At 41.6% G+C, this 26646-nt stretch overlaps 2 protein-coding genes across 4 annotated transcripts in view; both read right to left on the bottom strand.

The window, feature by feature from the left end:
- Positions 1 to 12454, bottom strand: part of pggt1b (protein geranylgeranyltransferase type I, beta subunit) — a 54009-nt gene extending 41555 nt beyond the window's left edge. Inside the window, exons 1-2 of the mRNA XM_078214640.1 lie at positions 12302 to 12454; positions 6554 to 6672 (exon numbers count right to left, since the gene is read on the bottom strand). Of these exons, the coding sequence (XP_078070766.1) occupies positions 6554 to 6672; positions 12302 to 12420 (238 nt within the window). The 5' untranslated portion in view covers positions 12421 to 12454. The remainder of the gene's footprint in view (positions 1 to 6553; positions 6673 to 12301) is intronic.
- An 8246-nt stretch (positions 12455 to 20700) lies between these two features.
- The window catches only part of ccdc112 (coiled-coil domain containing 112), a 31662-nt gene continuing 25716 nt past the window's right edge, over positions 20701 to 26646 (bottom strand). The window contains exons 8-10 of one of the 3 annotated variants that reach the window (XM_078214635.1): positions 26136 to 26231; positions 20930 to 21048; positions 20701 to 20818 (exon numbers count right to left, since the gene is read on the bottom strand). In XM_078214635.1, coding sequence (XP_078070761.1) covers positions 20788 to 20818; positions 20930 to 21048; positions 26136 to 26231 — 246 coding nt within the window. In that variant the 3' untranslated portion in view covers positions 20701 to 20787. Of the gene's footprint in view, positions 20819 to 20929; positions 21049 to 25152; positions 25261 to 26135; positions 26232 to 26646 lie in introns of those variants that run through there. The other 2 variants (XM_078214636.1, XM_078214638.1) reach the window with 2 other exon arrangements.

The raw sequence follows: 26646 nt of genomic DNA, 5'->3' as shown, positions 1-26646 counted from the left end.
TACAACTTAGTTTTGAAAGACTAAGTGATTTTCCAAACATATGGTTGCAAACACAATTTCCAAACTAACTTAAGATTCATATTTTGGCCTCATCTTGCAAGGTTTGCCAAAATAAAATTACAAATTGAATGTTGTGTCTTCAGTCAATGCAGTTGACAGGTTGGCCCTAACAGCGCCAAGTGTACCTTCACCATTGTGGGTGTACCTACACCACATGGACTGCAGTGTTCCAAGGAGGCAGCTCAGCACCACTTTCTCAAAGACAGTGAGGGATTGGCAATAAAAATGTTGGCCTCTTTATAAATAAAGGTTACTACTTCTGTACACTACAAAACTTGAATAAAAGCAAGTCATTGCCTGCAGGGAGTCTGAGTTATTGGAGACAGAAGGAAAAACACTTGGCTAAGACACGCCTGACCTGGAAGCTGACAGTGGATAATGATCAGTATTCTGCACACTCAAGCTTAGGGACACAGATCTCCCGTTATCATATAATTGACCTGGGAATCTTTTGATCTGCATAATTTGCTCAGAATAATGCTGGGCCATTAAGGTTTTTGTTTGAGCATTGCTTTAAGATTTTTGAATTAACCTGTTAATCCCAACAGAAATGCTTTTAAAGAGGATGAATCTTCCAAATAAAGTTTGATTGAACACACTCAGCAGAAAAACAATTTTATGGGGAGATAGTGGTGTAAAGGTAATGTCACTGAGCTAGTAATCCAGAGGTCCAGGTGAAAGCTCTGGGGACATGGCTGCAAATTCCACCAGGGCAGTTGGTGGAATTTGAATTCAGTTAATAAATCTGGAAAATAATCGTATAATTGTGACCATAACAACTATCATCAAATGTCATAAAAACCCATCTAGTTGGCTAATATCCTTTAGGAAGGAAAACCTGCCATCCTGCCTGGTCTGGCACACGTGATTCCAGGCCTACAAGATGGCTGGCTCTAAACTGCCTTCTGAAATGGTCTAGTAAGACACTCAGTGCAAGGTCATCAGGGATGGGCAACAAATGCTGGCCTTGCCAGCAACACCAACATCCCATATAATAATTAAAAAATGTTATGGTGAATTATTGTTAAACATATAATATTCAATGCACCGATTATGCCGTCTGCAAAGAGAAAAGGAAAATAAACTTGAACTGTTGCCCATTTGCACCATGCTTGCAAACTGCACTCTCTGGAAGTCGGCTGTCAGCTGCCTGATTTCATCCCAGTCTGCAGTCATGCCAAGGGATATCCCACCTGCCTGGGTGCCCTGCACTTCTGTCTACATGCAACCTCCGACTGTCCTCATGCTTTGTGACATTCACATGGTGCATTCGAGCCCTCCCTCCTCCGCAGCACATCTAACAAAGCCACAGACTCAATATATTGCACAGATATATTTCAAATACAGCTCAGAGAAAAAGGACAGAATTCCAAAGTCATAATTCCACCAAATGGTGGAAATTTTTCACCTCTGACTAACGTCTCAGGTTGAAGGCATTTCATCAGCCCCACCCAATGATATGCTACCACTCTCCAAGCTAAGGCCAAAGCTGTTGTTTGAATGGAGCAGCCTTCCTTTATTTGTGTTCATGTACAAAGCGTATTTGTTAATGTTCTCTAACTTGAATATACAGTAAGAAAAGACTTTGGAAGTGGCACATTTCATAGAATCAGAATCCCTACAGTGCAGAAAGAGATCATTCAGCCCATCGGGTCTGCACCAACAACAATCCCACCCAAGCCGTATCTGACAACCCCACGTATTTACCCTGCTAACCTCCCTGACACTAACGGGAAATTTACCATGGCCAATCCACCTAACCTACACATCTTTGGACTGTGGGAGGAAACTGGAGCACCTGGAGGAAACCCACGCAGACATGGGGAGAACCCACAAACTCCACACAGACAGCCACCTGAGGCTGGAATTGAATCCGGGTACTTGGTGCTGTGAGGCAGCAGTACTAATAACCACTGTGCTGCACTTTATATTGCCTAATTATTTCCCGATCTTTGCAACTAGTTATCTGGAGTTTGCCGTTTTGGTTCACAACCAGACATTATTGTAGTTTTAATTTAGTTTGTTTAAAATTCAGCAAATTCAATAAAACCTATGAGCAGTAAATTTCAGTCCCAGCAATAATATCTAATTAAAATGACGATCATAACATTCACATTTCTTCCTGAATATGATAGGCAGAATATCTAAATATATTACCCCAACACAGACATAGATAGAATCCATCAAAGGCCCTGGATTGTGCTATGATAAGCTGTGTTACCACACATTTGATCAACCAAGGTGAAATGGTTTTGATACATGCATGAAATAAAATCCAAGGTGGTATAAAAGTGTCAAAAACTAAATAGAGAGAGAAAACAGAGTTTAGAGGCAACATTGTTCTTGTATATGAATGAATGTCCCTTTCTGGCAGATCAGAGCAGCACATGCTACCGACTAATTTCTCTCGGGTAAATACAGTCCAAAATCTGGAGAAAACTGTTGGAGGGGTGGGGTTGTGGCAGATTTATACGTTCACAAACATAATATACAAACTGTTCCAGCATTCTAGCAATTATATTTAAATATTAACATTTAAATTTTGACCCAGATTTTGATTTATCTCTATCTCTAGGATGCTATCTCTAGGATAGCATTTGTTGCCCCTTTCTAATTGCTCTTGAGAAAGTGGTGAGCCATCTTTTTAAACTGCTGCAGTCTGGTGAGCCATCTTTTTAAACTGCTGCAGTCTGTGTAGGTACATGTACAGTGCTGTTAAGGAAGGAAGATCCATAATTTTGACCCAGCAAACAGTAAAGAATGATGGTATAGTTTTAAGTCAAGATAATGTGTAGTTTGGAAGGGTACTTGCAGGCAGTTATGGTCCCATGTATCAGTGGCCCTTGCCCTTCTAGGTGGCAGACACCTTGGGTTTGGAAGGGATAGTCAAAGGAGCCTTGGTGAGTTACTGCAGTGCATCTTGTAAATGGTACACACTGCTGCCACATGTGGTAGAACGAGTGAATGCTTAAGCTGGTGGATGGGGTGGGAATCATGTAGGCTGCTTTGTGCTGAATGATGTTGAGACTTGAGTGTTTTTGGAGCTACACTCAACCAGGCAAGTGAAGAGTACTCCACCCAACTGCTGAATTGTGCCTTGCAGATGGTGGACAGGCTTTTCAAGACATGCAATAATTGAAGGATGATAATAAGCGAAAAAAAACCTTGGCCTGAAATGGAAAACATTCAATTGGAAGCAAAATTGGTACTGCTCATGTGCACTGCAAAATAGAGGAACTTTAATATTTAAATATAATTGCTAGAATGCTGGAACAGTTTGTATATTATGTTTGTGAACGTATAAATCTGCCACAACCCCACCCCTCCAACAGTTTTCTCCAGATTTTGGACTGTATTTACCCAAGAGAAATTAGTCGGTAGCATGTGCTGCTCTGATCTGCCAGAAAGGGACATTCATTGAATTACCTTAGACAGTGTCACTCTATTGACCATTCATTCAACTAAGAAAACCTTTCTGAATAATCCTGAATAAAGTTCATCCATTTTTTTAGTTAATGAGAATGGCAACAAATCGACGGCTTGCCTTACACTCTATTAATGAAAACAAACAACACAAATTGGGCACAAAATTGCTATCTTCAGAGTGTTTTCAGCTTTACCACTGTAACTCCTATGATTAAACACATACCAGTTTCCCTTTCTGGAATTAAAATCCGTCTCAATTACTTATATTGATTGTGTGTGGAGCAGGTGCCACTTCTTCCAACAAAGAAGATTTTCCATCTCTGCAGATTTCAATAAGCCTGCTGTCTACTAGCTTTTAAACGCCAAAAGCAAATCAATACGTTTCCATCTACAAACTACGGAGAAAAGGGCAGATTTTGTGAAATCTGAAAACTATACAACTGAAGTAACTGACATGGGAGAATGGATTATCTTTCAAGCAGGGAAACCTGCCAGATGGGACAATTTAATGTGTTCTATTTTAAAATCAGAAAGGAAGATTTCAAGTACCTTATTTAAGCAGTATTCTTGTTTTGGTTTCCTTGGACTAGACCGATAGTTACAGATAATGCTTACAATTATTCAAAGAATTCCACGACCACAATCATTCAAAGGATTCACACTGCCAGGATGGCTGACACTTGTACATAGGTCATTATAGTTTCATAGTTCTAGCCATAACACCCAAAGGAGGAGCAGTATTCAGTTAACAGCATTTAGTTAACAGCAATAAAATGTCATGAACATAGCACTATGTGTCCATAACTTCAAATTAGCATTAACAAAAAAAAACATTCAGGTTGTGAACATTTCAAGGAGTTGTGAATACATTGTGCAGTTTTCCTGGAAAGTTTTCAAATAAATAAAATCTGGGTCAACATTGATTATAATAAGGTTTGAATTTTTAATGCCTTGGCATGCCATTCTAGCTTTTAAAAAAATATACCAGTTAGATGAGGCAAACACCAGACAATGTAAGAACAGAGGGAATAGCAGCAGTAGACCACCATATGGCCCCCTTAGCAATTCAATATGGTCATTATTAACCGTGTTTCACTTCCACTTTCCCACCTGCTCTCCATAGCCCTCAATTTCCTGAAAAATCAAAAATCTGTCTCAGTCTTGAATATGTTCAACAATAGAACATTCACAATCACCAGAGTCAAACATTCAAAGGATTCACAACCCCGAAAGAAGAAATATAGCCTTATCTCAGTCATAAACAATTGACCTCTTTATCCTACCCATGTTCTAGATTTCCTAGCCAGGGGAAACAACCTCTGAAATATCTATCAAGTCTCTTCAGAATCTTATACATTTCAAAGAGATCACCTCTCATTCTTCTAAACTCCAGAGAGCACTGGCCCAGTTACTCAGCCTTTTATCATAGGACATGGAGCGGCACAGTCATTAGCACTGATGCCTCACAGTGCCAGGGACCCGGGTTCGATTCCCAGCTTGGGTCACTGTCTGTGTGGAGTTTGCACGTTCTTCCAGTGTCTGCGTGGGTTTCCTCCAGGTGCTCCGGTTTCCTCCCACAGTCTGAAAGACGTGCTGGTTAGGTGCATTGACCCGAACGGGTACCGGAGTGTGGCGACTAGGGGAATTTCACAGTAACTTCATCGCAGTGTCAATGTAAGTCTTACTTGTGACTAATAAATAAACTTTAAAACTTTATCCCTCATATTCCAGGGACATTAGTTGTACTGCCTCTAATGCAAGTATACCTTTCCTTAAATATGGAGACTAAAATTGCACCTACTCCAAGTGTGGTCCAATTAAAATCCTATACAACTGTAGCAAGACATTATTCTAACCCCATTGCAGTAAAGACCAGCATGCCATTTGTCTTCCCAATTGCTTGCTGTACCTGTATAATCACTTTACGTTTCTTGTATGAGTACACCCAAAACTCTTTTTTAAATTCTGTTTTTCTCCGTGAATAACCTCTCATTGTACATTACATTATACTGTTAGGGCCTGGGACCAGAGCCCCAAGTTACAACAGGAAGCCAGACTAGACCCTCACAATTTGTCTTTTTGGCATAAGTGTGAAGATAAGATGCTGCGCTCCAGCAATGATTCCACTGACAATGGATCTTTTATGATAAAACAATATTTAATAACTCAGTTTAAATAGAATTCTAATAAAAGAATCAGCTTTACCAATAACAGTTGAACAATATTTAAAAATGAAAAGACGCAACTTTGCTTTTTAGCTTATGACTATCCCAGTTCCAAATAAGTCACATTCACACATAAACGTAATCCACTTTTTAAGTAAATACGACTAGCAAACCCAGGCATACAAAGCTCAGAAGTAGTCCAGGAAGTTGAAGGAGGCAGCAGAAAGTTGGTAACTCCAGCATGGAGTCAGCAGGCTGTTGTACCCCTTTGGAGCAGAAGCATTCTGCCCAGCGCAGCTGAAAAACTGAAGCAGTGCTTGTGAGTTGGTGCTGGAATGCAAACTCAGGAATTCAGGGGAATGGAGTCTCCAGAGAGAAGACTTAAACACTGTGAGGTGGACTGCTGTTCTGGCCATCCAAGTTGGATGACCTTTGGAGAGAACTCAAGTTGAGAGCTTTGAAGATGAAGACTTGAATCCACCATGAGGGAGAGTTTCAATTAGATTGGTAGACTCAAGTGTTACTGGCATCTGGGTTGCTGGTTGAGAAATCCAGAATCTTGTTTTAGTTGCATCTGCCTATAATTGCACAGTGTGCTGTGTTCAACCACATTTTGCCTGTTAATTCACATATGCCTCATACTAACCCTAAATGTTAGAATACAAAATAGATAGTCAATTGTTACATCTTTCTGATGATAGTCAAGTTTATTTTTGCTTGTTTAAAACTGGAATTTTGTGACTTTATTCTCTTAGTAAGTGTCTTGAATTGGAAACTTTGTCCATTTTAAAGGAAAAGTTATTGACCCCTAACTGGATCATACCAATGACTTGGGGATCTGGTCTAGGGTAGTATCTTCAAGAAGGCATTAGTTCCAAGATCAAAAACAAAAACTCACTCACTATCTTCAGTGGGAAGAACCTGAAGCGAATAAATCCATTCAATGATGCTGGCTTTATCCACTAGATGCAAGGCACTCAGCATGTCCAGGCCAGACAGTGCAAAGAAAGCAATAGTCAATCTGCGAATATCAAAAATCAAGAAAAAAAGCACAGAAAAATTAAGAATTTTTAGACATCTTCACATTCCACATTGTATAGGATGTACACACAGCGTAAATTATTAATTGGGAACATGGCAAATGCTCAGTGTAACTTGCATATCAAGAGTCACATTCAGTATTACAGTATGCTATGTACAATACTCTGGAAATCCACAAAGTGTTAAAAGATCTACATGAACTGAAGGTTAGACAAAGAGATGAATTTCTGTCTAAGGAACGCAGGGTTCTCAGTTTCAAAATTTCACACTTAATGCTACACGAAGAAGTCTTACGATGCATCACCAATTCAAAACATTATTCCATCAGACAATGAGTCCAAAGATTTCCGCCGACTTCTCCAACAGACACATTCTACATTTAGGTAGTATATTACTTTCACAACTTCAATCAGCCCCACATGAAAACACTCTTATCTGATGATTTCTTCAATGCATATTCTTAGATTAGTTTTAAATGTCTAAGGAAACCAAGAGCAGCATACTGGGCACATCCTCTGGAACTCATTATACCATTGAGTAAAGGGAGATAGTGCCTTGCTCATATTTTTCCAGAAGGCACATCCCTGACCTGAACATATCCAAGCTATCCTCAGCTGGCAGGTGCGTGTTGACATAACAATGCCCGAAATTGTGGAAAAAGCAGAAAATATAAAGTCAATATAAAATAGAGGTACTGGGATAATAACTGGATTTCAGTAGTGATTAGCGAGTCAAAGCTCCTGAATGTATGATTATACTATTCTTTAGTTTATCCATGACTGGGACCAGAATAACTCCTGGGATGTCAGGATTGTCCCATGAGGAAAGATTGAGGAGCATGACTCTGTATTCTTCACAGTTCAGAAGAATAAGAGTAGGTGATCTCATCGAAGTGTACAAAATTCTTACAGGGCTTGACAGGGTGGATGCATCATTTGGTTTGGGGAGGGCGAGGGGGAGGGGGTGTAAAACTAGGGGACAGTGTCTCAGACTTAGAGGTTGGCCAATTAAGGCCGAGATGAGGAGGAATTCTTTTCACAGACTGTGGTGAATCTTTGGAATTTTCTAACCTGGAGAGTATAGAGGCAAAGATGGAAGGATTTCTAGATATCAATATCAAAGGATACAGGGATAACGCGGAAAGATGGAATTGAGCTGGAAGATACGCCGTGATCTAGATAAATGGCAGAACAGGCTCGAAGAGCCGAATGGCCCACTTCTACTCCAATGTTCTTTCAGAATTCAACGTAATGATACGCAGCAGTGTTTTTTTAAGCATTACAAACTGGCAGATGTAAACAAACCAAAAAGGGTAAAAATGAATGAGTTCTTAATACTTAAGCCTTTTATGCTTTATAGCAGGTACCAACTTTAAAATGTGTAAGTCATCAGCATTTAATTATAAAGCTGACTCCACACAATTCTTGAATTAGCAGAGCATGCACAAGTACTGAAGTGCATGCATGGTATTCCAACAGGTGCTCAAACGTGAATGAATTTATTTATAAGGACAAGTTATTTTATGGGTGGCACAGTGGTTAGCATTGCTGCCTCACAGTGCCAAGGGTCTGGGTTCGATTCCTAGCTTGGGTCACTGTCTGCTTGGAGTTTGCACATTCTCCCCGTGTCTACAAGGGTTTCCTCCCACAGTGCAAAGATGTGCAGATTAGATGAATTGACCATGGAAAATTGCCCCTTAGTGTCAGGGGTACTAGCTAGGGTAAATGTATGGGGTTATGGAGATAGGGCTTGGGTGGGATTGTGGTTGGTGCAGACTTGATGGACCGGATAGTCTCCTTCTGCACTGTGGGATTCTATGAACCAGTGCTTTTCACAATCATAGGACATTCCAAAAAGTGCTTTACAGCCAATGAATGCTACAGCAGTAAAGCTATAATATAGGAAACAACAGTGAAGGTGCACAAAGTATGGTTTCACAAACAGCAACGAAATAAACGACAGATGGTGTTTCTTTCAAAAAGGTGCTGGTTGAGGAATAAATATTGGTTATAGTGCTGGGAGAATGACACTGTCCTTTTATGACTAGTGCTAAGGGTTCTTATATCTCTACCTGAAATAGCAGACAGGAGATTGGTTTAACATTTCATCTGAAAGATGGCATTTCTGATGGTGTAGTAATACCTCAGGTTTGCACTGAAGAACCAACTGGGATAGAGTTGAAACCACAATCTTTTGGCTCAGAAGCTAAAGTGCTACCACTGAGCCAAGATTGTCACAAATATTAGCGAAGATTAGACTGTTTTATCTGGCCTATACTTGACTTCAGTCGTACAGCTATATGTGTGAAACTGCCCTCTGAAGCCACTCAGCTGTTTCAAACTGTTACCAATGGTTAAAAAAGGAAGCCCATCATCAGCTGTTCAAGCAAGCTAGAGACGGGCAACAAATGCCACCTTTGTCAGTGATGACATCCAGATAATTTATTTAAAAAATCAGCTGTGTAGCAAAACTGCAACATATTAACAATTTCATTATTCAAGAGCAGAGAGAAATTGTGATAAGTGTAATCAAGGGTGGGTGGGCTGATTGGGAACCAAGAAAATCAACTTGGAGAGACAGAGGGCATGGCCGAGGTACTAAATGAGCACTTTGCTGCTGTCTTTCTCATGATGAGGCTAGTGTCAATGTAGCAATAAAGGAAGAGGAAATTGTGACATTGAACAGGATAAAAATAGATAAAGAGAATGTATTTAAAGTGTTAACAGGCACCTGGTCTAGATGGGATGCATCCTAGAATATGGAGGGAAGGAAGTGTGGAAATTAGAGAATTCCGGGCACAATCTCATAATGCTCCATGGGTATGGGTGGGTGCCAGAGAAGCAAGTGCAGGGCACCAAATGTTACAACCTTATTTAAAGAGAGGGGGTTAAACTTGGCAACTATAAGCCAGTCAGCCTAATAGAGGAAACCTTTAGAGGGAAATATTCAGAACAAATGGGCAAATAAAGGAAAATCAACACAGATTTATGAAAGACATATTCTTGATGAAGTAATGGAGTGTTATTTTATTTTCTTACATGGGATGTGGGCATTTAAGAGGCAACCAAATGGCTGTGGATCTGAAATTACCTGTAGGCCAAACCAGTTAAGGGTAGCAGCTTTCCTTCCCTAAAGACATGATGGGCACCATTACCAAAACATGTTTTCTAATCCAGATTTTATTCATTGAAATTTAAAATCCACCAGCAGACATGGCGGGGTTTGAACCCATGTCCCAGAGCATTAGCCTGGGCCTCTGAATTATTTGTCAAGTGACATTAACACTGGACCACCATCTTCCCTTAATGAGTGCAATGCAATTATATTTCATAAACTTTCAAAAAGGTGTTTGACAAATACCATCAATAAATTTGTTCGCAAAATTGAAATTCATGGGAAAAAAGTGATAAATTTGGACATGAAATTGACTAATAGACAGAATGAACACTGAGACAGAGCTGAATAATTATTTTTCATTCTAGATAGAGTCATACAATGGTGTTCCCCAGGGGTTACTATGAGGCCCACTGCTACCACTCCTGGAAATGGCCTAGGCTTGGGTTACTCAGGACATAATTTCAAAGTTTACAGATGATATGGAACTTGGAAACAATGAGGATTGTAAACAATTTCTGGAGCGCACAGCCAGCCTGGTAAAAAGAACAGGCGTACGGCAGATGAAATTTAACTAGATAAATGAAAATGAGACGACATGATATGAACCAAATGGTACAATTTTAAAGGTGCAAGAAGAGAGATTTGGGTGTATATGCAGGCAAATGTTTGAAGGTTGAAAGACAAGTTGTAAAGGCTGTTTAAAAGCAAACTGAATTCTTGGCTTAATCAGCAGAGGAATAGAGTACAAAAGCAAGAAAATTATTTTGTTCATGAAACAGCAACTGCAGAATTGTATTCGATTTTCAACATCATACTTTAGGAAGAATACCAAGGCCTTAGATGGGATGCAAAATAGAATTACTAGAATTACATCAGGGATGAGAGATATCAACTATGTGAAGACACTGGAGAAGTCAAGATTGTTCTCAAAGAAGTGAAATTCAAGAGGAAATTTGATTGATTTTGTTGCAGAAATCGAAAAAAAACTGTTTCCTGTGGGAGAAGGTTGGATAACCAGAGCAGATAGATTTAAGGCAGCTGGCAAGAGAACCAGAAACGGAAGGAAGCTTAAAACACAGCATGTTGTTGTGATCTGAAATGCACTGCCCGCGAGTGGCAGAAGCAGTTTCCTCCTATTTGGTTGCACCATTCCAATAAATCTCTTCTGTATTATAAAGCCTTTAATATTTCTCCTAACATATGATGCTGAGGATCAAACACAATACTCCAGCTGCTGTTTCATAAACATTCAGCATAATTTCCTTGCTTTTCTACTCTATGCAGCATTGTGGGCTGAAATCCACTGTCCGAAAAAGTGGTTGAAACAGATTCAACAAAAACATTAAGAAAATTTCAAAAATACTTGGAAGGGAAACTTTTGCAGGGCTGTGCAGAAAGAACATGGAAATGGTCAGCACAGGGACAATTGAGAGGATGGCTTCCTAATGTATTATTGGCTAATGTATTATTGGCTACTAATGTATTATTATTCTTCTCCAATTCTCTGCCCAAAGGCAGGTCCAACCCACAATGCCCTGATCTCCACAATGGGTAGCACAAGGAGGTAGGATCCAAATCCACCCCATTCTGAATAGGAGATGAACCCCATGCTGTTGGCACCAAACTGATCCACACTGGCTGTTCAGTCAACTTTGCCAACCAGCCCACCCCAAGGAGTCCAAGTTGCTGCAGCAGCAACATACACAATAACGGATTGAGACTTTGATTTATTTCCAACAAATGGCCGACAGGAATCTCTCCCGTTCTTACCACTGGTTGGCCATATTGCGTCTTCCTTGGCCATGAAGTTCTGTATGGGGACTTGAACTGGAGCTCTGGACCAGAGGCAGGGATCCTGTATTATTCTATGATAATGAAGTTCCCAGATATTGAATCACAGGAATTCCAAACACCATTTCTTGCATATGCTCCTCCATTAAATTAGTTTAAATGATTTTGAAATAAAGTGTCGATTTGGGGAAGTTTTAGGACTGGCTCAACAACTCCAGTTTATATGGAAAATTAGGATAGATCTCAATATTACAATTTACAAAAGTAATGAACAGCTGAAAGACCTCCAAGAAAATTCAACATAAGCCATTGAAAAGTCGTGTTAAAGGTTTTCGGCAGTAAAATTCTATCCGGTGTTTCCGAAATGTATGTGACAGGAAGGACCAGATTGCGTTGACACACACACTCAGCAGTTTTTCCTTACCTTCCCCAACGCCCCACCTACCAAGAAACTCCCAGACAACCCGTTAACCTCTTGAGAGCTGCAGCCCATTGCCCGCCTGCTGGATCTCACCTGTCAGCTGAAGAGAGCCGGGTTTGCAGCCGGGAAATGCCGAGGCGGAAGAGATGCTGCACCTTCAGCCACTGCCTGTCTCCCCCCTCCCCGGGCTGTCTCTGGCGGGTGGGGCCCAGCTTGCAGCTCCCTGTACCGGACCAGCCAGCCGCCCGCCGGCCTCTCGCTTCACTCCGCCCGGACTTACCTGCTGGTCTCCAGCGAGCAGTATCTCTCGGGTAAGATATTGAGGCATCGCTCGAAGAAGCAGATGTGCCTCTCCCGCAGGAACTCCAGCTGCTCAGCACCCACCGTCTCTTCGGCCATGTTGGATCGCCATGGACACGCCCCGCCCCCTCGCCGGTCCAGCCAATCAGCGGCAGAGCCGCGCCTGCGCCCACTCAGCAATCCTTCACTTGGAAGATTGTTAAAGAGCAGATTGCTGATGTGAACTTTACCAAATAGTCCAACTGATAGAGGGGCAATTCCCTCTTATAATAGTTTAGATCCAGCAAATCTGTAATTGTAACTAGAAATACTCACCGACTCAAGAACAGATTCTTCCCTGCTGCCATCAGATTTTTGAATGGACCTATCTCATTATGATCTCTCTCTACGCCCTAGCTATGACTATATTCTGCACCCTCCTTTCCTTTCCTTCTTCCCTATGTACTCTCTGAATGGTCTGTATAGTGCGCAAGAAACAATACTTTTCACTGTATCCCAATACATTATGGATGGGATTTTCCAGCCACACTCGCCCCAAAACTGAAAAATCCCACCCAAGGTCAACAGACCTTTGCATGGTCCCCCCCCCCCCCCCCCCCCAATTCACATGGCAGGCGGGATGGGAAAATTTGTGCTTGGTCCAATGATTCGCTTGTCAATCAAAACTGTCTTAACTTAACCTTTAATATATTCAATGGCCCAGCCTCTTTGTAGAAGAGAATTCTAAACGCTCATGACCATCTGAGAAAAGAAAAACCTCATCTCAATGTTAATTGGGAGACTCCTTATTTTTAAACTCTGCCACCTTATTCTAGATTCTCTCATAAGAACAAGGAACAGTAGACAATTCAGCCCCTTGAGCCTACTCCACCATTCAATACGATCACGAATGAACATCTCAGCCTCAACTCCACTTTCCTGCTCATTCTCCATAACCCTTCAAGCCATTATTAATTGAAAATCTGTGTTATATGCCTCAATTAGATCTTCCCTCATTCTTCTAAACTCTAGAGTATAGGCCTAAACTGCTCAACCTCTCATAAGACAAACTCCTCATCTCTGGAATCAATCGAGTTAACCTTAACTAAACTGCCTTCAATGCAACGACATCCTTCCTCAAGTAAGGGGACCAAACTGTGTACAATGCCTTGTACAGTTGCATAAAGGGAAACATCTCAGCACATACCCTGATAAGCCATCTCTGGTAGCACATATCTCAAGAGATGTCAGTGAAAGTGACGTCACAGAAAGCAAGCCACGTGGCATAAGCAGGTTCTAACAAAGCCCAAGAAGGGAAAATGATTTAATTAGGCAAATTGGAGAATTTGCATTGAGGGTGAAGGTGAATATTAAAGTTATTACTCTTATTATTAAAGATTTTACCCTTAAGAGGCTTGATACAAGAACCAATGCCATGGCTTCAAACAGGGATATTAAAAGCTGCTAAAAACTGCAGATAAATTGTATTTTGTTTCCTATTTCTGTTTTAATGAAAAGATAAAGTGAAGTGATCCAAAACCCTGCTTGTGCCAATCATACACAGACTAATGTCCAATCCCTCAATGAAATTCAAACCTCACTAATTTAATTACAACCCACCAATATCCCAGGTCCTCCTGGCATTATTCTGGTTTCAAGTTTGAATTGATTGGGCAGTGCTGTGCCAGATATGATGCCACCATGTGGCAATCATAGAACTTAGAATCAGAATCCCTACAGTGCAGAAGGAGGCCATTCGGCCCATCAAGCTTGCAGTGACAACAATCCCACCCAGGCTCTGTCCCCGTAACCCCACGTATTTACCCTGCTAGTCCCCCTGACATTAAGGAACAATTTATCATGGCGAATCAACCTAACCTGCACATCTTTGGAGTGTGGGAGGAACCCGGAGGAAATCCACGCAGACATGAGGAGAATATGCAAACTCCACACAGACAGTGACCCGAGGCCAGAATTGAACCCGGGTCCCTAGCGCTGTGAGGCAGTAGTGCTAACCAGTGTGTCACAATGCCACCCTTATGCTGCATGATGGACGTTGTAATTTATTTTCCTTCATGGTAGTTGCCACTGATGACTGGTCCAGCTGTAGCTCAGAAATACACATGCACGTCCGTACCAGTTTATGTTAGTGTACCCACCAGGCACCAAAGTGTGGCGACAAGAGGATTTTCACAGTAACTTCATTGCAGCATTAATGTAAGCCTACTTGTGACACTAATAAATAAATGTTTTATGACATCACTGCCACGTATGCAATTAGATCAATATTTCAATGAAGCTTCTGTAGAAATTGTGTGTTGTATTATTTGCTCTAAACATTGTTTTAAAATTTGAGTGTTTTCAACAGCTACTGGGAGATGTAGATTCCAGGCGAACAACCCTATTGTCAAATGCTCTCAGAATCTTATATGTTTTAATAAGATCAACTCTTATTCTTCTAAACGCCATTGATTATAGGCCCAACCTGCTCAACATTTCTTCGTAGGACGTACCCTTCACCGACGGAATCAGTCTCATGAATCATCTCTGAACTTATATTGCAAGTATATCCCTCCTTCTAAAAGACCAAAGCTGTACTAGTCCTAGTAATGTAGTGGTCTCGCCATTATCCTGTGGAGTCGTAGAAAGACTTCCCTACTTTTACACTCATCCCCCTTATATTAAAGCCAACATTCTACTTGCCTTCCGAATTACTTGCTGTACCAGCATGCTAACCTTTTGTAATTTGTGTAAAAGCACAACCTGACCCTTCTGTACTGCAGCTTTCTGTATTTTCTCCATTTAAATAATATTCTGCTTTTCTGTTTTTCCTGCCAATATGGATAACTTCACATTTTCCACATTATACTCAGTCAACCATTTTTTTGTCCACTCACCCAATTTATCTATATCCTTTTGCAGACTCTTAGCATCTTCCTCATAGCTTGCTTTCAAACCTCTTTGTATTGTAGCTGTGTTTGCTTATGATGTCCCTTCACCAAATCTTTAATATAGATTGGAGATAGTTGAGGGCCCAGCAATAATCCTTAAGGCACTAGTTGGTTTGCCAGTCTGGAAAAAAGACCCATTTATCCTGATTTCCATTGAATAGCCCATTCTCTGTTCATGTTAATATATCATCCTCCAACACCATGAGCCCTTATCTTGTGCAGTAACCTTTTATGTGGCACCTCCCCGAATGCCTTTTGGAAATTCAAACACACATCATCTTCTGGGTCTCTTAATCCACCCTGCTAGTCACATTCTCAAAGAACTCTAATAAATTAGTCAAACATGATTTTCCTTTCGTTAAACTCTGTTGACTCTGCCCGATTATATTATGAGTTTTTAAATTGCCTGTTCCTACCTCCTTAATAATGGATTCTAACATTTTCCCAAGGTGTCAGGTGACTGGCCTCTAGTTTCCTGATTTCAGGCACACTCCTTTCTTGAGTAGTGGTGTTACATTTTGTACTTCCAAGTACCTTTTCTCTTGTGTGCTGCGAATGTTACTTGCCATTTGTCTCCCCAAATATGGATATTGTCTTGCTGCATTTGGACATGGACTGCCTCAGTATCTGAGGAGTTGAGAATGGTTCTGAATATTGTGCAATCATCATAGAACATCCTCACTTCTGACCTTATGATGGAAGAAAGGTCATTGATGAAACAGCTGAAAGATGGTTGGGCCTAGGACATCCCCTGAGGAACTCCTGCAGTGACGTCCTGGAGCTGAGATGATTGACCTCCAACCACCTTTGTTCCAGGTATTTCTCCAACCAGTGGAGGGTTTTCCCCCTAATTCCCATTAACTCTTGTGTTGTGAGCAATCCTTGATGCCATATTCAGTTAAATACTGCCTTGATGTCAAGGGCAGTCACTCTCAGCTCACCTCTGGCATTCAGCTCTTCTGTCCATGTTTGAACCAAGGCCGTAATGAGGTCAGGAGCAGAGTGACTGTGGCAGAACACAAATAGAGCAGCGAACAGGTTTTTGCTAAGTGGCACTTGACAGCGCTATTGATGATCCCTTCCATCACTTCACTGATGCTCGAGAGTAGACTGATGGGACAGCAATTGGCTGGGTTGGATTTGTCCTGTCTCGTGTACAGGACATATCTGGGCAATTTTCAACATTGCGAGTGGATGCCAGTGTTGTAGCTGTATTGGAACAGCTTACTAATTCCCATTTTTAATCACTATGTAGCCATATTTTCGTAATGGCAATTATATCATAGCCACTTATCGCTATTCAGGAGTGCACCCTTAACTTTGTCTTTTTGACATTATTCTGTATTTGATGCATTCTAGATGCTTTACTTTATTTCGCCTGCCTTCCAGTCCCACTATTACTTGTGTTACCAACTTTACTTCCCTTCCAATTTGAGCCACCCCGCAGGTTTCCATCCCCTGACAAGTTAGTTTAAACCAACCGCTACAGCACTAACAAATCTACCTGAGAGTATAATAGTGCCAGTCCTGTTAGGATGTACATGCTGGATGGGTTGCAGGTCCCATTTGCCCCAGAACAGGTCCTATTACCTCAAAATCTGATGTCCTCCCTCCTATGCCATTTCTCCAGTCACACATTTAATTGATCAATCCTCCTATCAGCTCAGTTTGCTGGATGACTGGCTGGTGATGCAGAACGATGCCAACAGCACAGGTTCAATTCCCATACCAACTGAAGTTACTATGAAGGCCTCATCTCCTCAACCTTGTACCTCGCCTGAGGTGTGGTGATCCTCAGGTTTAATCACCACCAGTCACAGCCTATGGTCATCTGGGACTATGGCAACTTTAATTTATGATCACTAGCAGGTGAAACTGGGAGAATCCTGAGATTTCTGCTCGAGATCCTACTTTTTAGCTTTCTTCCTAACTCTGTGCAATCAGCATTCACGTTGCTTGTGCCATCCTCCCAACTCCACTCTTACCCATCTTCTTTTATCCTCCCGACACTGCTCTCGCTCTTTGTCGCTCTCTTTTATCCAATGCTATGCTCTCACTGCTTCTTGCTCTTGTCGTATTCCTGGCTCCGCTCTTGCTGTGCTCCCGACTCTGCTGTCACTCTTTCCCGTACTCTTTAATCCTATCGGCATTGCTCTCCCTCTTTCTCACAATCCTTTATCCTCCTTGCTCCGCGCTCACACTTTGTTATGCTCTTATCATCCTAGCTCCGATCTTGCCATCCTCTCGGCTCTGCTCTCACTCTTTCTCGCTCTCAATGTCTTCCTGGCAGCGCACTCTCCTTTTCTCCCGCATTCATTTATCCTCCTGGCTCCACTATTGCTATCTTCCTGGCTCTGCTCTCCCTTATTCTCGGACTCAAAGCATTGCTCCGCTCTCACTTTTTCCCTCTTTGTCTTCATGGCTCCGCTCTCGCTGTGCTCCCAACTCCGCTCTCACTTTTGATGTCCTTCCAGCAGCATTCTCCCTCTTTCTCACGCTCTTTTGTCCAATGGTCTGCTCTTACTCTCGCTCACCGGCCTCCTGGCTCCGCTCTCACTTTTATCCTACCGGCACTGCTTTCCCTCCTTCTCACACTCTTTCATCCTCCCAGCTCTGCGCTCATGCTGTCATGCTCTTTTAATCTTCCTAGCGCGGATCTTGCCCTCCTCCCAGCTCTGCACTCCCCCTCTCTCATGCTCCTTTAGCCTCCCGACTCTACTCTCAAACTTTGTCATGTTCTTTTATCGTCTTGGCTTCAACCGCATCATCTGCACTCTCTCCTGTGCACTGCCATCCTCCCGCACCGCTTGCACTCTGTTGCCCTCTTGGCGCCGCTCGCACACTTAACTGTGCTCGCTTATCCTCCCAGCTGCACTCTTGCTCTTTCTAATGCTCTTTCATCCTCCTGGCTCTGCTCTTTTGTCCTCTTGGCACCGCTCTCACTCAATCACTGTGAGGCGAATGAGGATTCTGGAGCATGGGGAAGAGGTGAGAATGAGATTGCAGTATTGGATAAAAGAGTACGAGAAAGAAGGCGAGTACGAGAAAGAAGACTCGCGCTCACTCTTTCTCACACTGTTACATCTTCCCAGCATCATTACCATCTTCCTTGCGCTCTTTTATCCTCCTGGCACAGCTCTTGCTGTCCTCCTGGCTCTCTATCACTTTCCATGTTCTTTTGTCCTCTTCGCTCCATTTATACTCTTTCATCCTCCGTCCACCACCACGTTTCCTTTTTCTCATGCTCCTTTATCCTCCTGGCTCTGCTGCCCTTCTTTAGTTCTTTAAGCCTCCCAGCACCACTCTCCTTCCATATACTCTCTTGCCGTCCTCCTGGTTCCACTCTCCCTCTTTCTTGTGCTTTATCATCTTCCCGGCACAACTCGCACATTTTCCCACATTCTTTTCTCTTCTTGCCTCCGCTTTCATCCTCACTGCACTGCTCTTCCTCTTGCACTCTATTATCTCCCAGCTCCATTCTCACTCTTTTATTCTCCTGGCTCCGCCCTCATATTCCTAGCTTCAATCTCACAATCCTCTTAGCTCTGCCCCCACTCTTTCTCCCTCTTTTATCCTCCCGCCTTCTCTCTCACATGCATGCTGTTTTAACCTACTAGCTCCGCTCTCACTCTTTCCCGCGTTCTTTTATCGTCCTGGCACCGCTCGCCTTCTTTCTCGTACTCTTTTATCCAATACTGCAATCTCATTCTCACCCTCCCTCTTTCCCATGCTCCTTTATCCTCATTCACCTCCCAGCTCCGCTCTCCCATGTGCTCTTTTATCCTCCAGCTCTGCTCTCATACTTTGTCAGCTCTTTTAATCTTCCTAGCTCCAATCTCACAGTCCTCACAGCCTCGCGCTCTTTCTCGCTCTCATTTATCCTGCAGGCTCTGCTCTCCCTTACTTGCATTCTTTTGTCCTCCTGATTCCACTTGCACTGTCCGCCTGGCTGTGCTCCTTTATCCTCTTGTCACCGTTCTTGCTGTTTGTCACTCTCACTGCCCTCCCCACACTGCTCTCACCGTCACTCTCATTCTCCCAGTTCCATTCTTATCTTTATCACTCGCGCTGTGCTCCCAACTTCTCTCTCACAATCCTCCCAGCATCGTAGCTACTCTTCCTTGTGCTCTTTTATCCGCTGGTGCCATCCTCCCAGCTCCGTTCTCACTCTTCCTCACATTCTTTCATTCTCCCGGCACCGCTCTAGTATCTCAACTGTCTTTTTGGTAACACCCTCTTCCTTCCTACAACAAATGCAAAGTGCTTATTTAACATAGAAACTAGAAGCAGAAGTAGGCCATTTGCCCTTCGAGCCTGCTCCGCCATTCACTTTGATCAGAGCTCATCATCGAATTTAATATCCTGGTTCCCCCCCTTAGACATCACATGACAGAGATATGATCAGAAAAAAAGTCAAAGGAGGAATTATTAGGTGATGTGGCTAAAGTTCTGTAAGAGAGGTAGGTTTGAAGGAGAGTCATAAATTAAAGACATGGGGAGGGCATTTCAATGCATGTAGCTTAACAGCTGAAGCCAAAGAGGTTAACACTCAGGCAGGAGGAGTTGGGAGATACATAAAAGGCAACAATTGGAGGAATCGGGTGCTATAGTACTGAAGAAAGTTGCAGAAGTAGTAAGCGCAATGTTGGGCAAGGACTCAAAAACACAATTAAAATTTTTAATTGGATAACCAGCTAACATGGCTTGACAAGAGAAGGATGATAAGTGAGCAGATTATTTGCAATATTTGCTATCTTATTGTCTTACATTGCTGCTCAAGCACCTAAAAATCTCCACATTCAAGTCATCTCAACTGTTGGTGATTTGTAATGTGCATATTTGTACCATCTTTTATTTTTCTTTAGTTCTAACCAGAGTTAGCACTAAATACACCCTTCAAGACAAGCACCTCACCCTCTTGTTTCCCTTTGTACTGTTTCTAAAATTGTTATAAGTTGGAATATTCAGTAGCCAGTGCTATCCAAACACAACTGGTGTGTGTTATGGCTACTACATCATTCTGTTCCAGTTATTAATGCTTCCAACTCTCCAATTCTACTTTGATTGCTTTGTGTATTCATATAATCCCACTCAATCAATTTTTGGACCATTAACCGTTACGACTTCCCTGATTTTATTTTCATGGTAAGGAGTCTAACAACACCAGGTTAAAGTCCAACAGGTTTATTTGGTAGCAAACGCCACTAGCTTTCGGAGCGCTGCTCCTTAGTCAGGTGAGTGGGAGTTCTGTATGTTTTGAACTCCCACTCACCGGACGAAGGAGCAGCGCTCCGAACGCTAGTGGCGTCTGCTACCAAATAAACCTGTTGGACTTTAACCTGGTGTTGTTAAGACTCCTTACTGTGTTGCCCCAGTCCAACGCTGGCATCTCCACATCATTTATTTTCATGCCCCTTTCCCACGTTCACCAACACATTGACTCTTTATTTTATTTTCTCACAATTTATTTCATACTGCAAACAACAAATACTTCTATTAGTCAGTTCAGTTCTTTAGAATTCACAAAATAATACTGTTAGATCCCTTGCCTCCAAGATGGAATCGCCCTGAAAAACAATACAAGAAACAAATGTTTATATGAGGAGAAAGTAAAGCAAATTTTCAACTTCATGTCATCTGTTTCTTATTGAGAGATCTTTCTCATGCTAACTACTTACCGATGAGGAAGAAACATCATAGGCCCACCACTATTTTGGCCTGTCTCTTTTATGTGTTCCGCCCAACCTTTGGTAGGTTTGAATAATCTAGATGGATCTCGTTGTATTTGAGCATCAACCTGGGTAAATTTACAGCACAACAAAGTTTCACATGTTAAACCTCTTTCTAAAAGCAAAGACAAAACATAGTTCAAAAATCAGCTTTTCTTCCCTTCTCCTAAAGATTGTGACTTATATTGATCAATACAGACACTTAAGTTTAAAGTAACTGATTTAAATGGCTATGTTCATGGATGGCAAAATTAAAGCAAAAAACTAGATGCTGGAAACCCAAAACAAAAACAGAAAATTTGAGAAAAACTCAGGAGGTCTGGGAGCATCTGTGGACAGAGAAATAGAGTTAACATTTTGAGACAGGCGCTGAAGAAGAGTCACATGGATTTGAAATGTTAACTCTGTTTCTCTCTCTTCACAAATGCTGCCAGACCCGTTGAGTCTTTCTAGAATTTTCTGTTTATGTTCATGGACGGACCTGGGTATTTGCATCTGTGGAGAGCAAAACAAAGCCTAAGCCCATTACTCACACATGCCACGACAATACACATCCTTCAGTAGTAACTGAAAATGAAAATGTACTAATTTGACCTCTCCTGAACCCCAATTCACTCAGCAGACATCAGCAACTGAACCTGGGGCCTCTTTTGGGTCAATACCACAGTAGTTAGCCACTGAGTCATCAAAGACTCAATGATTTATTTCAGGAATGTTGCATTCAAGACCTAGTTAAATGGGCATTTTACCTAGCAAAATAATAATGAATGGGCACTACCAACTTTTTAACATTTTCCCATCCAAGTGAGAGATGAAACAAAGTTTCCTGTTTTACTATTTAGGAGGGTATTCCGGATGCAATTTTCGATCCTCACAATTTTAATCATTTGGGAAAATAGATACAAGTATTCACCATTGACTGCTCACCTATTGGACTTTTAAGCCAATTATCTTAATGTAATCCAGGTTACCCCTTCTATGACATTTGGCTGCATTAAAAAAAAATGCAAAGCATCATCAATATCAAATCTTGCCTAACTTATAGACATTTTTTCTGTCAGTCAATCTGAAATAAATGTGACCTGTGACCAGGAAGCTAAATCACAGAACCAACTATCAACAGAACGATACAGCATTTTGTGTCAATCATGGTATAGAATAAAAAATATATTCAAGTGGTGATACTTTGTATCTGATCTATTCCCTAGAGAGTAGCTATAAATTGCATAGCACACTGAGATTTGTTTATATGATCCTGAACCCTTGAGACCACCAACAGATTCAAGAGAATTTCTACTTTCCTTATCCAGTAAATAAATGTACTATCTTTTGAAACAAACACCCAGTAAAAATAACCTTTATGGTTGTAACATCTAACTTAAAACAAATGTATAACAAGATGAATTTGATTAACATTTCACCTGTGAACTGTCTTTCTTTCCTCCATTCCCTGTTGTATAATCATTAATTTTTACTTTTTTGCTTCACAATCTATTCCAATGAAATTTTCCTTAAACTCTTATGGGCAGCATGGTGGCACAGTGGTTAGCACTGCTACCTCAGTGCCAGGGACCCGGGTTCATTTCCCTGCTTGGGTCAGTGTGTGTGGAGTCTGAACGTTCTCTCAGTGTTTGTGTGGGTTTCCTCCGGGTGCTCCTGTTTCCTCCCACAGTCCAAAAGACGTGCTGGTTAGGTGCATTGGCTATGCTAAATTCTCGCTCAGTGTACTCGAACAGGTGCCGGAGTGTGGCGACTAGGGGATTTTCAAAGTAACTTCATTGCAGTGTTAATGTAAGCCTATTTGTGACTTAGGATCAGAGGTGAGCTGGCAAGATGGATACAGAACTGGCTCGGTCATAGAAAACAGAGGGTAGCAGTGGAAGGGAGCATTTTTGAATGGGGGGCTGAGAGGAGTGATGTTCCTCAGGGATCAGTGCTGGGACCTTTGCTGCTTGTACACGTACACACGTGCACGCGCGCACGCACAATATATAAATGATTTGGAGGAAAATGTAACTGGTTTGATTAGTAAGTTTGCAGACGACACAAAGGTTGGTGGTATTGCGAATAGTGATGAGGACCGGTAAAGGATACAGCAGGAAATAGATCGGTTGGAGATTTGAGTGAAGATGGCAGATGCAGTTTAATTAAATGTGAGGTCTAATTTAGATGGGAAATATATAGTAAATGCCAGAACCCTTAAGAGTATTGATAGACAGAGGGATCTGGGTGTACAGGGACACAGGTCGCTGAAAGTGACAACGCAGGTGGAGAAGGTAGTCAAGAAGGTATACGGCATGCTTGCCTTCATCGGCCAGGGCATTGAGTTTAAAAATTGGCAAGTCATGTTGCAGCTTTATAGAACCTTAGTTAGGCCGCACTTGGAATATAGTGTTCAATTCTGGTCGCCACACTACCAGAAGGATGTGGAGGCTTTGGAGAGGGTACAGAAAAGATTTACCAGGATGTTGCCTGGTATGGAGGGCATTAGCTACGAGGAAAGATTGGAGAAACTTGGTTTGTTCTCACTGGAATGACAGTGATTGAGGGGAGACCTGATAGAAGTCTACAAGATTATGAGGGGCATCTTGACAAATACATGGATAGGATGTGAATAGAGGGATATGGTCCCTGAAAGGGTAGGGGGTTTTAGTTGAGTCGGGCAGCATGGTCGGTGCAGGCTTGGAGGGCCAAAAGGCCTGTTCCTCTGCTGTAATTTTCTTTGTTCTTTACTAAATAAACTTTAACTTTTGCTCCCACCATCCACTTTGGAGATGAAAGATTGAGCCTTGACTGGCTGAATTAGTTGCAAAGGACGGTTTTTCAGCCAAAGACATAGATCAACATAGTTACCTCAGAATAAAATAGCATTTCCATAAAAAGTAGGAGCAGAATTAGGTCACTGGGCCCACTGAGTCTGCTCTGCCAGTCAATGAGATCATGACTGATCTGATATGATAATTTTCAATTCCGCTTTCCCATCTTATCCCCATAACCCTTGATTTCCTTACCAATTAAAATCTGTCTATCTCAGCCTTGAATATACTTAATGACACCCCCAGGCTCTAAAGCCCTCTGTGGTAAAGAGTGCCACAAATCCACTACCCTCAGAAGAAATTCCTCTCCTCTGACTTAAAGGGGCTATGATGTGGAGATGCCGGCATTGGACTGGGGTAAACACAGTAAGAGTTTTAACAACACCAGGTTAAAGTCCAACAGGTTTATTTGGTAGCAAAAGCTACCAAATAAACCTGTTGGACTTTAACCTGGTGTTGTTAAAACTCTTAAAGGGGCTACCCCTTACTCTAGAGATTGTGCGCTCTGGTCCTAGATTCTCACACCAGGAGGAAACAATCTTTCAAACATCTATCCTATCAAGCCTCCTGAGAATCCTATATGTCTCAATAAGGTTGCTTCTCATTCTTCTAAACTTCAATGAGTACATGCCCAACCTACTCAACCTCTCCTCATAAGAAAATTCCTCCATACCCGTGATCAACCTAGTGAACCTTCTCTGGACTGTCTCCAATGCCAGTATATCTTTCTGCAGATGAGGGAACCAAATATGTTCACAGTATTCCAAGTGTGATCGAACCAATGCCTTGCATAGTTTTAGTAAGACTTTCCTATTTTTATACTCCATTCCCTCTGAAATAAAGGCCAACATTCTATTTACCTTCCATATTAACTGTTGAACTTGCAGGCTGAACATTTATGCACGAGGACCCCCAAATTAGTATGTGCTACAGTTTTCTGCAGTACTTTCCATTTAAGTAACATTCAACTCCTTTATTCTTCCTACCAGTTCAGCTACTAGAACAGAGGATAACTCAAGAAATAATATGGGCATGTAAAAAAGACAGTAATTACATTAATCATGGGTGACTTTAATCTTCATGTGGAATGGAAAAATCAAATTAGCAAAGGTAGCCATAAGGAAGAAATCATAGAATGTATTCAGAAAGTTTCCTAGAACAATTTTTTGTTATGGATCCAAGCAGACTCACGCTATTTTGGATTTGTTATGTGTAATGAAGCAGGTTTAAAAAACAATCTCAAAGTAAAGGATCCCCTAGGAAGGAGGAAGGGTTATGGAAAACAAGCAGGTAAATGGAATTAAAGGCCCCGAATTAGCCATGATTGTACTGAATGGTGGAACATGCTCAACAGACCATAGTCCAATCCTGCTCCTATTTCTTGTATTCTCATTTTCATACAGCATGGAGATTGTTGATACTGAAGTTCTGTAAGGCACATGACTCAAGGACTTCGGAACACACCTAATAGTTTTTGGTGTCGAAAGAAAATCAACAAATTAGTCAAGGAGTTTTCATAAGAGTTCTAGAACCACCAGCAGGTCGTTGGAATGGAAATCAATGGCAAGTTTTAAAAATGGATATTTAGAGCTAGGCAAATTTTTGTCAGTTAATAGACTCCAAAGCTTTCAACACTAGATCAGAGTATGAAAATTAATGGAGAGATTTGAAAGAGTTGATTAGATGGACCAATGATTTTCCACCCAAATCACTATTGTGTTACTAATGCGATGTTGCTATCATCATAGCATTCACCCCAAGTACTGCTGCTCAGTGTTGAAAGCACTTTAATCAGCTGCTAATCCTTTCTTCCTGTATGCACCTTAAATACCAGCTGCTTTTAATAGCATTGCAAAGATATAAAATGTTATGAAGGAAAAAGTTAATTAGACTTGGAACATTGTCCACAAAAACAGACAAGCTTACAAGATGGAATAATTTGCCTTCTGTCAAAATGCAGCCCAATGGAGATTCTCCATCAGCTTGGTATGACGTTTCTCAGTCCTAAAGATCATAGCTTCAAAATTAATAAAGTGCTGAGTTGAATTTGAACATTCAGAACGAGGTCAGACTTGGAAGGGTCAAGAGAGAAGTTTCTTTATTGGGAGAATTAAAGTAGCAGATGTCCATCAGATTGCATTTTTACTGATTAGCTACAAACACATCTGGAAGGATAGACAGTTTTAGATTATTTTTCAGCCTTTGAAGGAGTAGAAATTGGAGTTATCTGCCAGAGCATTGTTCCTATTTAGAAAGTTCATATTAACAGATGAGGATTAATTAGTGAATCCCAATGAGCCAGTTGCTTTTTCTCATATTAAACTCAGTATGTTTTTAACCTTTTCTTTAAGCCTGGCCAATCTCTTCTCTCGTTCATCCTCTCTCTCTTGCTTTGATCGTTTGTCTGCTAATTTGCACTCCATCTTTTGAAAATCCTGTATGGTACAAAAAGGATGTTTAATAATTGCTTGGTGATTATTTTTATTTCCACAATTTTTATTTTTCATGAGACGTTGCACTGCCAAATTGAAAATCACAGAATCAGAATTCTACAATGCAGAAGACGTCATTAGGCCCATCGAGTCTGCACTGACACATGAAAGGCTCTGACCTGCCCACCTAATCCCACTTGCCAGCTCTTGTTCGCCCATAGCCTTGAATGTTACGGCATGCCAAGTACTCATCCAGGTACTTTTTAAAGGATATGAAGCATCCCGCCTCCATAGAAACATAGAAACCCTACAGTGCAGAAACAGGCCATTCGGCCAATCGAGTCTGCACCGACCACAATCCCACCCAGGTCCTACCCCCATATCCCTACACATTTACCCGCTAATCCCTCTAACCTGC

Source organism: Mustelus asterias, chromosome 6 (genome assembly GCF_964213995.1).
Source record: "Mustelus asterias chromosome 6, sMusAst1.hap1.1, whole genome shotgun sequence".
Classification (NCBI taxonomy): Eukaryota; Metazoa; Chordata; class Chondrichthyes; order Carcharhiniformes; family Triakidae; genus Mustelus; species Mustelus asterias.
The sequence above is the reverse complement of the archived record's forward strand: the minus strand, read 5'-3'. Positions and strand labels throughout refer to the sequence as shown.